General features: G+C 39.6%; 1 protein-coding gene across 1 annotated transcript in view; it reads left to right on the forward strand.

Moving 5' to 3' along the window:
• The window catches only part of dachs (unconventional myosin-IXb-like dachs), a 302,449-nt gene extending 290,691 nt beyond the window's left edge, over window positions 1-11,758 (forward strand). Inside the window, exons 16-19 of the mRNA XM_080282541.1 lie at window positions 1,006-1,241; window positions 2,647-2,905; window positions 8,103-8,202; window positions 11,412-11,758. Of these exons, the coding sequence (XP_080138667.1) occupies window positions 1,006-1,241; window positions 2,647-2,905; window positions 8,103-8,202; window positions 11,412-11,578 (762 nt within the window). The 3' untranslated portion in view covers window positions 11,579-11,758. The remainder of the gene's footprint in view (window positions 1-1,005; window positions 1,242-2,646; window positions 2,906-8,102; window positions 8,203-11,411) is intronic.
• The last annotated feature ends 2,678 nt before the right edge of the window (window positions 11,759-14,436 follow it).

Consider the following 14,436-nt stretch of genomic DNA (forward strand, 5'->3'; position numbering starts at 1 on the left):
AGCTACTTAGATGGAATAATCACATAAGGAATAATTGAGTATGACAAGGATGGGAAAAAAGGGAATACACTGCAGTATAAGAATGAGTTTGAGAATGACAGGTGCGGTATGCCAAGCAGATGGTTTGCTAACATGCAGCAGGTAAATGTTAGAAAGTGAGGTGCAGCAATGAAGAAAAAAAAAAAAAAGATACTATTGGAAGGATGGAATATTTATCGAGATGCACGTGGCGAAGGTTGCACTCCCCTTTCTTAACCCGTGGATTGCGAGCCACAGTACAGGCTAGGTAGCTTCGCATTATGAGCCACAGCTCTGGCTGTGCTGGCTGTGCATCACCGCAAACTACTCCACCTCTACGCAAACTTACACATGGCCCTATGCAAAGATGGAGGGAGAGAGAGAGAGATTTTTTCTTTTCACCGGATGATGCCCTGTATGTTTATCTTCACATTTATAATAAGCACAAAAAAAAAAAAAAAAAAAATTCCCCCATTTTTTCACTACTCCCCTACGTACACTTACACATGGCCTTACGCAAAGACGGAGAGAGAGAGATTTTTTTTTTTTCCACCAGATGATGCCCTGGATGTTTATCTTCAAGTTTATAATAAAAAGAAACCTAAAAAAAAAAAAAAAAATCTTCATTTTTTGAGCACCACAAAGTGGGGAAAAAAAAGGTAATTGCGCAATCCAAGGGTTAAAAACCTCGGAGGCAATGTAATGGCTATACCTCACAAATATTTGAGAGCAAGTTAATCAAATAAGGCAGATAGTGTACCTTGGCTGATACCTTTCCTCTTGTGGGCTTTATGTTAAACTTTTGAAAAGTTTGATTTTACCTCAGTATTCTGAGATGTGCTTGTCAGTTATTTCAGAAATGGCTGGTGTTCTTGATGTTGGAAAAGCAGTGATTACCGATATATTTAAACTATGCATGTCACTACTTGCTTCATACTTCCATTTCAAAACTATTACTGTACTTATATTACAAATTTCTCCTTTTAGGTGCTTGAAACAGTGAATTTGATGGCTGGTGGATACCCTCATCGCATGCGCTTCAAAACTTTTAACCTCCGTTATCGCCTGCTTGTCCCATTCAAGAAATTGCGCCGGGCTGAGGACAAGACAGTGGAAGATTGCAAACTAATTCTTGAATACTTTGTGCGTTCACTTGAAGACATAAGTAAAACTTCAACTGTAGCCATCCAATGGGCACTTGGCAAGAGACACATATTCCTCAGGTAGATGTTAAATGATAGCTTACATTTTTGTTCATTTATTGCTTGGCAATAATGGACTTGGTTTATGATTTTACTTTTTTTTTCCTTTTTTTTTTTTTTTTTTTTATGATGCATGTTGGATGAAAATTACATAGTCAGTTTATATGAGGTCAAAACAAGAATTATGAATGAGTGAATGATGACTGAATGGGCATATGGTTCATATCACTGGATACCATGCTGACACCTTTCACAGCTTTTATGCTTTCCCTTTATTTTTTTGCATCCCATCCATCGCCATATAATAACAAGATTTTAAATGTGGATTTGTGGTAGGTAGGGACGCTCACCATCCACTCACTCGATGTAGTGCTGTTTTGGGTGTCTGCCCTTTCCTTTCTTCCTTACCTCCTCTTCTGTCATTCTTTCTTTCATTCTTTCCCCTTGCTTCTCCCTACGGGTGACTTTACACTCCCTCTTCTATCGTTCTTTCCTTCATTCTTTCCTCTTCCTTCAGCCTGTGGGTAACTCTACAGTACACTGAGTGACAAGCCAAATTGTTTCCTGTACACCAGGAAACCATTTACTATGCTCGGTGGTAGTCATATAACTAAATTGTGGCACCTGGTGGTTTAGTAATTTAGGCACTCCAGTCATATTTAGCCAATGCAGGTTTATATCCAAGGGATGGTTCAGGTTTATTGCTCACATAATGCCACTCAGGGATGAGTGAGGCTGGTCACTCTCATCTTAAATGTCAAGACCAACTTGCCTAGCCCTGGGCTTCTATGCTTCTCATGGGGCAACATAGGATTGAATGATAGATGGATGGATTAAATGTAGATGATGATGATGATGGTCATGACCTTGGCCAACTACAGTATTTTCATTTTACATATATTTTGTTACCCAGTTACTCCTCTGCTTCTCATGGGGCAACAGTGGATGAGGTTATGAATGAATGAATGTTATCCTGTTATTATATACTTTGTTTGCTGGTACCTTATCTTTTATATCGCACTTTAGTTATTGCATATTTTTAATTTGTGTTTTGTGCCATTTTTGTTATTATCATCATTATCATCCTAAAACTAATTCCCACCTAAGAGATTGGGCAAGAGGCAATGTAAAAGTGAGAGAACTGTCAACAGCATGCTCAGTGAACTAGTCTATACAGTACAGTAGGTATATTCATTCAGATAAATGATGTAAACCATCAGAGCCTGGTAACTTTACTACAGTATACGGATAAATAATTGAAGGATGTACAGCATGTAGTGCCTCTGATCTAGCTGATATTAGCTTTAACTATATGTTTATTGACCAGTTTTAATCTTGTGTTGTCTTGTTACTTTTGTGTTCATAGTTATTTTCATGTTGTTTGTAAGCCTCACCTTTACCTCCTTATCTTTTTTCTTTACTGTAGTGAAGGAGCACGACAACAGCTGGAGATGCTGAGGATTGAGATGCGTCACAGAGCTGCCACTCTACTGCAAGCAGTTTGGAGAGGTTGGCATTTCCGCCGCCGCTGGCCCACTCTCAAACGAAATTTAGAGTTAAGGGCACGCTCAAGAACTGTCCGACCTCGCCCACAGCCAATTGCTGGCACCCCTCCACCTGATGTTATGGACCGGTGTGATCAGAAGACCATCCAGCAGACTTGTTCACTCTTTGGCTTAGACCTTGTGAGGAAACCAGATGTTGACCTTCAGAAAAAATATAGGAATAATCATTCTATGTAGTAAAATCCAGCCCCATCAGGAATGTCAGGGCCTATGGCAAGGCTACTCAGTTCAGACATTTAAGGTAAGAGTGGCTAGTTGATCATCCCTGAACAGCATTATGAGAGCAGTAAAGCTCAATCACCACATCTAGTTGAAGCACCTTTACTCACTAGACCACCAGATGTCTAAAATCTGCATAAGGGCAGTGGGGATAATGCAGTACATTGGTACACAGTACAGTTCATGATCTCCTTGCACACACCAAGGAACTGTCCCATAAAGGAAAAAAAAACAAGTGTGACAGGGTTAGTATCCCTGTGGATGTTTTTAGGCGCTATGTCTGTGGGATGTTTCCTTAAAAAAAAAAAAAAAAAAAAAAAAAAATAGTGGATGAACACATTTTGATTAAAGTCTTGTTAAAAAGCTAAATGAATTTTATGGTATGAATGCCAAATAGCTCTTTATAGTTAGTACAGGAGACCAATTTCTGTGTTGAGTAGTACCCATGTAGCCAACACAAGGACATCTGGTTCTCTTCAGTGTTAAATAGGTTCCAACCAGATGTACCCCATTAGGGTTCATTTCTAAGGGATATGGCAGTTTTATTCATTTAAAAATGCCACTCTGTGGTTAGTGACTGAGTACTCTGGCATTAAATTACAGAACCAAGTAGCCTGGCCTTGGGCCCTTATGCTCCTGATGGGGCAGTATTTTTGTGATGATGGTTTAGGTGTTGAAGAAATTCTCATGAAGAAGTGTTTGTAAGTAATATAATTATGATATGCAATAAGACAGTACCATACACAATATAATATATTAGGAAGGAAGGAGAAAGAATGAAGGAAAGAAAGACAGAAGGGGGGTGACTTTACACTCCCTCTTCTGTCTTTCTTTCCTTCTTTCTTTCATCTTCCCTCTGCCTATAGGTGACTCTACACTGAGCGACATGCCAAATGGTTTCCTATACACCAGGAAACCATTTACCATGCTGGGAGGTAACCATATAACCAAATTATGGCTCCTGGTGGTTTAGTGGATAATTAAGGCACTCCAGTCAGATTGAGCCTGTGTAGGTTTATATCCAAGGAGTGGTTGAGGTTTATTGCTTACATAATGCCACTCAGGGATGAGTGAGGCTAGTCACTTATCTTAAATGTCAGGACCAACATGCCTAGCCTTGGGCTTCTACGTAGAAACTCCTCATGGGGAAACATAGGATTAGGTAATGAATGAATGAATGAATGTTATGAAATAAATCAAATTTACACCAATATTTTGATACTGCATGTCCAGCATCTCAAAATGTACAGATCTTGAATTGGTCTCTATGTCATCTTGCTTTTGTTTTTTCTTGGAGGGAACAGTTTGCAGGCTCTTGGCCTTTGGATCCCTTTTCTTTGCATAAAAGAACAAAAATGTGAATTTTGGAAATACTTAAGCAATGATACTTGAAACTGAAATTAAGACAGTAGATGCAGGAGGTAAGTTATTAGGCTGAACTGGAGTGATTAAATTTATCTTAGTACCACTGAGCATGACTGAGGTGGTTTGGACATGTGGAGAGAATGGAGAATGAAAGACTGACTAAGAGGGTGTATGTAGGTGAAGTGGAGGGAGGGACAGGGAGGGGGAGACCGAGGATGAGGTGGAGGGATGGAGTTGAGAGGTATTTGAGGGAGGGGGGAGTGAGTTGGGGGGAGGGCAGTCAAATGGTGGGTGACAGAGCGACTTGGAGGCGTTTTGTCTGCAGCCACCCTTTGTGGGATAAGGGCGTCGGGCTATAGATAGATAGATGGATAGACTTTTGCCGTATGTTATCTTGGGAGTATGGGATGACAGGATAGGGAAGTACCTGTGCTGTATTGCAGCATAGAAGCAGTGCAGTATCATACATGATAATGATATGTGGCAGATGTGTAAATTTGGATAGAGCCAGGATTCCGGGAGCTTGAATGATGAGTAAATGGAAGCCGAGCCCATTGGATTGGGCAAACTTGGGCTGTTTGGACATCACTACTCCTCACCCTACCCTAGGCTGGGGGAGGAGGTCAGGATGATGATGCTTATGATGGTGTAAATTTGGAAGTGATGATATTGGTGTATAATGGTATCTTGTTGTTGATACTGATATACTGTACAGTATGGCATTGAAACATGATATACTGTACAGTATGGCATTGAAACATGAACAGTATTAAGTAAACATGAGCTGTAAATGAGGCCTGTGGAAAGGAAATGCCACTGCTGATGTGCATGTGTAGTAACTAGACATATGAAAGGTATGTGGGCTGTTTGGTGTAAATGTAGATGTACAGTATTCTGATAATTTTTAAGAATTTATAGTGATTGTGGATATACTGAAGTAATTAGTAAGGCAATATACTAGGCACATATAACATACAAACCTCTCTGTTTATATTTCTATGTATCCGTCTGCCTGTATTTACCTAATTGTATTATACAGGATTTGAGCTAAGCTCGTGTTGTCCCATCTCTTTTCTACAAATATTTATTATCCAGTCTAGATTTAATCACATGGATGCTCTCTGCTCGCACCACCTCTCCCTCCAAATTGTTCCAATTGTCTGTAGTTTTGTTTGGAAAACTAAATTTCTTTACATCACTAAGGCATCGACTCTTTTTCAGCTTGACGTCATGTCCTCTTGTTCTTTCATCATCTTTCACAAAGAGACCCTCTCTGTCCACACGTTCTATTCCTCTTACTCCTCAAAACATTGCAATCAAATCTCCCCTCTCCCTTCTCTCTCTCAGGGTTGGCAATTTCAGCTTTTCTAATCTCTCCTCATAAAACAACTCCATCAAGCTTGGTGTCAGTTTTGTGTCTATCCTTTGTATTCTGTCTTGTTTACTGGAATGCTTTTTCAAGTGTGGTGACTATATCACTGCTGCATATTCCAGTCTCAGTCATATCATGGTCACTATTAACTCTCCCAGGATCTCTTCATCCATATAATTAAATGCCACTCTCTTGTTGGTCAGCACCCCGTAAGTTCCTCCAGCAATCCTGTTGATATGTTTATCTGGTGATAAGTCATCCTGTATAGTCACACCTTGGTCCTTTTCTTCTTTTGCCTTCCTTATTATTTCATCTGCCTTCTTGTACACATACTTTGGTCTCTTATCACCGACTCCCATTTCCAGTACATGACATTAATTAGTACTGTATTGAATTCCATTCACCACGTTTGACTCCACTTGCAGAGTTTATGTAGATTTTTTTTTAATTCCTTGCAGCAAACTCCTTTATTGTGTTTCACAATTTTTGCATTGTCAGCAAATAAACTCATATAAGTACTCAGTCCTTCAGGCATGTCATTTATATATATCAAGAACATGATTGGGGCCAGCATCAAAACCGGGGCACTCCACTAGTTACCCTTTTCCACTGGGAAAACTTGTCTTTTATTACGATTCTCATTTGTCTTCCTGTCAAATTATTTTCCATCCACTTCAACATTTTCCCTCATACACCTCCATAAGTTTTCAGATTCCATAATAATCTTTTGTGTGGCACTTTATCAAAAGCCTTCTTTAAATCCAGGTCTGTCAGTTTTCTTGCTGATGCCTTGCTTCCTTGTGGGAATGCCCTCTCAGGGGGTGGCTGTGATAGAAAAATCTTCAAGCTGCTCTGTCCTTATATATCTCTTGCAGTTCTCCACTACTCCTCTTCCCATACTGACAATAACAGGTAAAAAATTTTCAACTCTCTTCCCCCATGTAACAGGTTTTCTTGTGTCTTGATATCTGGAAGTACTGATTAGGTTTTCTTGAAAAGTCTATTGCCTTAATCCCGTAATGGGTGGCCACAAACAAATTTCCTCCACATTGCCCTGTCCCCCACCATTTCACTGCCCAGCTCCCAGCTCACACACCCCTCTCTCATATACCTTTCCACTCCATGCCTCCATCTCATTCTTGGCCTCCCCCTCCCCCCCCTCCACCTCACTCACATACACTCTCCTCATCAGTCTTCCACTCTCCATCCTCTCCACATGGCCAAACCACCTCAATGTGTTTCTCCCACTGCTTCCTATCACATCCACATCCACACCACAACATTCCTTCACATCCTCATTTGTCAGTCTGTCTTTCCATGTGACTCCACAGGCTCCTCTCAAGCAACTCATTTCTTGAAAAGACAGAGGAAAAATAGCTTACTGCTATCCAGTACATTGCTGGTCAGAACACGTCTGGATATCCAAATACTGATACTACCAGTGACACTGCCAACTTTCTTTATTATGATACTGCCACTACTGTTTGCCCTAATGGACAGTGAGTTGAACTGGTAGAGGAAAAGCATATATTGGATGAGGCAGAAGATAAAACTGACTATAGTCATTGTATTTTATGAAGGCAGTTTGGGTGGGATGATCTGGGACCTCACACTGTTAGCTCTGTTGTCTCATCGCCACCGACACACGTGTAATTATTTGTGCTCACCTCTCTCTCGCTCTGTCTCACTCTCCTGTTTTAAGCTAGTAACTACTTATAAATGAATCTTAAACACTCTTTATAGATGTAATTCAATAAAAAAGCTATAGTATAGTATAAATCTCATAAGACTTGTCAGCGTTGCTTTTGCGACGTTGTCAGTTGGTGACACGAGGGACAGCCCTGCGTGAGCAGGTCATACTCAATCAGTCTCCCCACCATGGAAGCTATAAAAAAGAAAAGAAAACGCACCTATAGACTTTTACCTCAGGAGTGGTGTGGAAAAAAAGTCGAAAACAAGAGAAAAAATAAAGAAAATACAATTAGTAGTAGTTAATATAAATATGAGAGAGAGAGAGAGCACGTGTGTGGCGACAATGTGGCAACAGAGCTAACAGAGTGAGGTCCCAGAGCGCCCCACCCAAACTGCCTTCATAAAATAGAACGAATATAGTATGTGTAAGAGAGCTGAATGGAATACAGTGTATGATAGCAGATGACCGAGGGTAAGGATGCTTGGAGATTCGTTTGTTGTGGTTCATCTGAGTGACCCACTGGGATGTAACACTGAGCAATAGACAAAAGTTATCTGACAGTTTATGCATATCTGCTGCTCAGGACAGAATGACAGAATTAGTGCTAGACACTGAGAATGCTGTCCATAAAGGCTTTGATTCCCCTGATAACACTCTGTTTCTGGCAGGAGCGGCCTCCCCCGGTTCCACCCAGTCGTTCCTACACCATCACTGGAAACCATAAGATGGGCTACCCCCAAACCCGTGTCATGAAGCGAAATTTTCCTGGTAAGTTGAACCAAACAGGAGTATAAATTCATTAATATTGGTTTACTTTTCTGGAAATATTCCATACATGGATAACATATAGACACAGTCATGTACACAGTACATCATTCAGCAAATACATTGCTTGCACTCCTTGGAATTTTGATTGTGTATCTGCACACACAGTACTGATAATAACTTTTACACCCACACTTATCATACCAGTCTTCTGTTTTCCATGACTGTTGTATGACAGTACACCAAAGTAATTATTTGGTACAGGAAGACACCATTGTCATTTTTTATGGTTAGCTTATATTTATATTTTTACAAACTACCTTTTGATTATTATATATCTTGTGGCTTGGTATGTTACATTTACTCATACAGTGCTTTCTTCTTCATGATCCTGTTTATAGCAAAAGTGAGCAATGTATAGAACTGAAAACACAGCCATTATTAAAAGGAAGTAAATATTTTAAAGTATAGTACATGGATTTTTTAATGCAAAAAGAAAGACCTTGTGAAATTTTTGGTAAAATGGCAAATAAATGGGATTTCAGCATACAGTAGACCCTTGGTGCACCGGATCAAAAGGGGAAAAGCCCAATTCGATAATGCTGATAATCCAGTAAGTATGTTGGTCCCCCCCCCCTCCTGAAGTGGGATTTCAAACATAACCGAAATTTGTAAATGGGTGAAATAGCATATGCTGGTACAAAAAATGAAAACTATACCCATTTTACACTTACCTGGCGAATAATTTTACACCCTTGTCACAGCACCTCTTCGTAACTCGCCCAAACAGGTAGAAAAAACTGCCCCCAGCATTGATAACTGCGTTCTGAGTCACCCTGCACTTGGGGAGCAATCTGGTTTGATCCAGTAGGCATGTATCATATTCCCTATGTAACAGACAGTGTATGTTAAAGGCAAAAAAAAGTTCCCGGAGGGCCCAGAGTTGTCTGGAGGTTCCGTGTTTTTTCACATTTATTTTACCAGATGGTATCCAATATGTACAACAGTTTATCCACGGATCTCAAGGTGTTCATTAACCCCTAACTGCCGGGTGTCAAAATTCAGTAGCTGCACCAGATGTCGGTAGGAACGGCACTTGTTTTCCCAGCACAGTTTGAAGTGGCCGCCACTTTATCTCATCACCAAAAGCTCAGGGGAGACTCCCACTAGCCCGCCCAACCATACTTAAGTTGTCTTTGTGATTTTCCCAAGTGTAGGACAGTCTTTTTTTAACTATTTTCATCCAGTTTCGTTCCTGCCTCATGTGGACTTTTGCCTCATGCACCCCTGCCAAGCCTCTTTCCAAGGATACTTGGAAAGGACTCAGTGACAGTGCCATAGGGCATGCCTTGGACACCACTGTGTCTAGTTTATCTAGTAATGGAGAAGTTATCACAGTGACAGCAAAGCCATAGTCGGGGCCACAAGCAGATGCACGAACATATATTGTTTTTGCGGTGAAAATTAGTCTTCTTCCTCACATCATTACTCATCAACACAATGACTTACAGACCTGGGGATACTTTCATTCTTAAGAAGAGGAGTTGATGAGTACAGTAATATGGTCTGTAATTCATTCCCCTGAGTACTGTAGTTTCTGAGATATTAAGGTTAGAAGTGAAGCTTTTTTTTTCATACTGAGGTGAGGCATGAGGAGATTTCAGCCTGGCGTCCATGGATTAATTCCAAGACCCAGTCTAGCAGGGTACGGTAAAGCGAGGGTCTACTGTATTTGTATCCCCTGCCAGCTATGCCAAAGACTGAGGTCTATCTGTCTGTCTACAGCCAGATGCAATAAGCCTCTAAGGAGTAGCCATTTGTCATTGAGTTAGTTGTTTTACAGGGAGGGGCACTAATCCTCCACCAATCCATGTGTTGACATGTATGAACATGTATGGGTTGGTTTTATGGCTAGTACCCACCATTGTACAGGTAAACCCCAGTTTAATGATGTAATTGGTTGTTATGGCTAGTACCCACCATTGTACAGGTAAACCCCAGTTTAATGATGTAATTGGTTGTTATGGCTAGTACCCACCATTGTACAGGTAAACCCCATTTTAATGATGTAATTGGTTAAGTGAAAACCCATTGCTAGGCAGGGGATCATAAATCGGGGATGAGTTACCTAGGGATGTGTTTTCAGCCTTGGGTTACCCCCCCCAACCAAGTCCTAAACCCACCCAAATGAGTCTAAAAAGAAGTTTAAAGCCAATCTAAATGGCCTAACAGCTATAAAAGAAGCTAACCTAAGCCTAACACCTGTAAATAACTCACTAAAACTGTCAAATAAAATCTGAAAACCATAAAAAATGTCAGAAAATATCAAATACCTCTCATCACTTCCTTCTTGTAAGTTCATGCCTGGTCCTGGTCATCATCCTTGCTATCCCCCCCCCAAGGCTAGGGGACAGGTGGTGCTGCCTAGCAGTGCCCTTGCCAGACATGATCACACTTATTTATGCCAAAATTCATACAAAATCACACTCCACACACGATTAGTATCACTGCCCTACTCACAGCACTGCTGGGACACAGTTACGACACACTACGATAGCGGCTTGCATAATGTTGGTGATGCATCACAGTGTGTGGTAGGCGAGTGTAAGAGAGTTCACTCAGACGTCTGGTGCGAGAAGAACGATGTGGGTGTGTGCGGGGTGAGTGATGGGTGCGTGGGCTGCGCGAGCATTTCTGCACATCCTGGCAAGTGGGCGGGCTCAGCTGGCCGCGGGAATGCACATGATTCAAACTTTTGCCCCATCACTCCTGGCCAGAACATCAGAGAACCCATCATTAAAGTAGGGCTCAGCCATCAGGCAGGGTAGGGTGGTATTTATACCCCCATCACTAGTCATGGGTATCACATATAAGGGTATCGTAAATTGGGGTTTGCCTGTAAATGGTTTCCTGGTTTACAGGAAACCATTAGGCTTGTCACTCAATGTAAAGCCACCTGAAAACAGAAAAAGAGTAATAAAAAGCGATGGGAAGAAAAAGAGAATTAGGACGAGGTGTGCGCAGACATAGAAAAAGAATGATAAAGGTGAAGGAAGAAGTCGGCAGCACTACATCAAATGAGTGGATAATGGTCGCCACCAACTACCACCAAAGACTGAGGTCATTTGTTTTATTTATGTCTTTTTCTAAAGTAGTTATTGCATTTATTATTATAATATTATCCAAACACTTCAACTCTTCTTGTTTGTCAGAAGAAGGAGGTGGTGATCCAGTACTGCTGAAGGGAGAGTCAGTGATGGTTGTTGGGGCTTCAGCACGTCGAGGCCACCTGCTTGTTGACCACCAAGGCCATACGTACCATGTCCCTTTCCAGTTTATGGAACTTAAGCCATCTTCCCAGCCTGGGGTTAATATCTGAGGGGTTTTGACATGGCATCAGTTGATGAGTCTGTCAGTTGGTAGCTGAATAGTGTTTGAGAGTCTAGGCAGTTTCTGGTGGATCTAGCTGATATGTCTCCTGGTTTTCATTGGATACTGGAGTCTCCTCTGTCTTATGCGGGCCCAGATGATATCTCTTCAGTTCACTGGACTGAACAGTTGTCTCTTAAGTATAGTTTTGAGTGATTTTGTATCTGATTTACCCATGGAAAATGAATATTATACAGTTAAAAACAACTGACATCAATTTAATTCATTGGCTGAAAAGTCCATGATGTTATTCATTCTCTAATTTTGAGTAAGAAAAAAAAAAAAACATTTTTATATACCCTATAACCTGCTTCTTGCTGCTGAAGAGTCTGATTAATGAATTGATCATTCATATAGTAAAAACATGATGAATATGGGCTTGCTTGGCAGTCTGGATGCTCTAGGAGTCCTTCAGGGCAGTTCAGGGATGAATTAGTGTCAGAAAGATGAGAATATCCATACAGTGTTTCCCTGGATATTACGTGTAAAATGGACTTTAAAAAAATGGATCATTCTCATTTTCTTTCTCCTTTCCACCTACTGATTCACTTACCATGATGAGATGAGAACTCTGTGGTGAGGTAGTGGGTCATATGTGGTGTGTGGCATTATGCGTTAGCTGGAAGTGATCATGATTTGCTTACTTTCCTGACACTCCAGTGCTCACAGTGAATTTATGAATGAGAAAAGAAACAGTTGTAATTCTGTGATTGGCAGAGAAAATATATATACAGTATATATAAATATATATAAAATGTAATATAAGAGTTTAAGCCATATTAAGCACATCCCTCCTCAGTTCCAGACATTATATATACATTCTTCACACCCAAATTATTTTCACCAGATCATAAATGGGAGGCGAATGCATCCTACAACAAGAATCATGTACTGTACATAGAACTTTGTATGTGCCAATATTGTTAAGTAATTATATAAGTTTATTGATATACCTCGTTACTTAATGTACGGCGTCGAGTAATTTTTAAAGTGACTTGTAACTAGATCACTGAAGAGTTGTGTGAGATGTTGACTGACAAATCAAGATAATGCATTTCAACCCTTGGTGCTACCTGCTTCTACACTCACTAGTGTGCTCTCTCTTCCACAGTAATTTTGTTTCTTTATAATGTTTTGTGTTTAATCTTTTATTTATTTATTATTATTTTTTTTTTTTTGTGACTACAGTATTATTGTGTAATTTTTCATTTCATCCATTCATTCATTTAGGTTTAAAACAGCTCTGATTAATACATATATATATATATATATATATATGTCATCCCCACTATAATGATGAGATGTGTTTAGGAAAACCCATTGATGAGCTGGGGTGTCTTAGAACAGGGACGTCATAACATAGAATGTTTACTGATGCGTTTGGGAGCCTTGGGGTTACCCCCAAACCAAGTCCAAATCCCACCCAAATGAGTCCAAAAACAAGTTTCTAACTCACCTGATCCCCCAAATAGCTTTAAAACAAGCTACTCTAAGCCTAAAAGCATTTTATAACTCACCTAAACCCAAAAATAAAATCTGAAAATCATCAAAAACAAATCTGGAAAAAATCAAACTTAGTAAACAGTACCCCAAAATGACAATACAGTATTCACCTCACCTACAACTAAAACACATTAATGTAAGTCTATAACAGTTTATAATCAACCTAAACACAAAAGTTAAATCAAAAATATCATAAAAATTGGTTAAAATAAACAAAACCCATCGGATAACCGTGAACTTGCCATCGATAGGTGGGGAAGGGTATTAATTTTTTCACAATCCTAAGACGATGAATTGTACAGTGGGGAATGCCGTTTTATATATATATATATATATATATATATATATATATATATATATTCTATTTATCTCCCCTTACTCATTATTTGGTAAATTTTCATACATTTCTTTGCATTACATTAGAACTGCTCATCCCTTATCATGTTTATCATGTTGAATAACATTATGTTCAGTAGGAATTCAGTTATTTCTGTATTTTCCCCTGTTTTGCTCATCATTCCAAAAAATAATGCTAATATTTCAAGTCCCTGTTATTGTCCCTCAGATCCCATTCAGTCACGTATCCCTAAGGTTCTTCGTTATTACTCTTTTCTTTAACTAATATCCTACTCTCTTTAAAACAGCATACCATAGAAGAAAGAAAATGTGCTCAATAGTGTACATAAACTCCTTTTGTGTAATGTAGATAGTGTAAATGTGGCTCACTAATACTCAGTTTATTATCCTCCACTTCGTGTATGAAAGTATTGTCCCCACAAGTATTGTACATGTTACACATTTGATATATTACTCTTTTGTTGTCATGATGTAGGAACAGCACTCGCATAGAAATCACAACACACTGAAGGAAGACTGAATTAGTATTCCTGGGAGCATTAATTATTTGTATCATTCCATTCTTATAATTATTTTTTATCTCTTTTCTTGTTTTTTCATTGTGCCAGTCCGTGATGTGCGGTCAAATGATCTGGCCGTGCTGGTTCACACACCGAAGAGGCAAGCATTTACGTGTCAATAGTTTTCTAGACATGTGCCAAATAAGCTTAGAGTCTTTTACTTTCTTGATATTTTTGTTCCTTTTTGACTTCAGAGATTTTTTTTTTCTTTCTAAAAGCCAAGTCACTTTTATCCGTTGTGTACAATGTTCCTTCTTCCTGCCTTCCACTTGTTATAGATGCAACATGTTCAGAAATAAGCAGGCAGTAAACAGACCTGCACTTTATCTATGTTCAGCCAAATGTTATGGAAGTACCTGTAATATTTGTATTACTATAGTAGTATTCA

This window comes from Coenobita brevimanus, chromosome 93, assembly GCF_032717465.1.
Source record: "Coenobita brevimanus isolate Jiangsu-jjx chromosome 93, ASM3271746v2, whole genome shotgun sequence".
Lineage (NCBI taxonomy): Eukaryota > Metazoa > Arthropoda > Malacostraca > Decapoda > Coenobitidae > Coenobita > Coenobita brevimanus.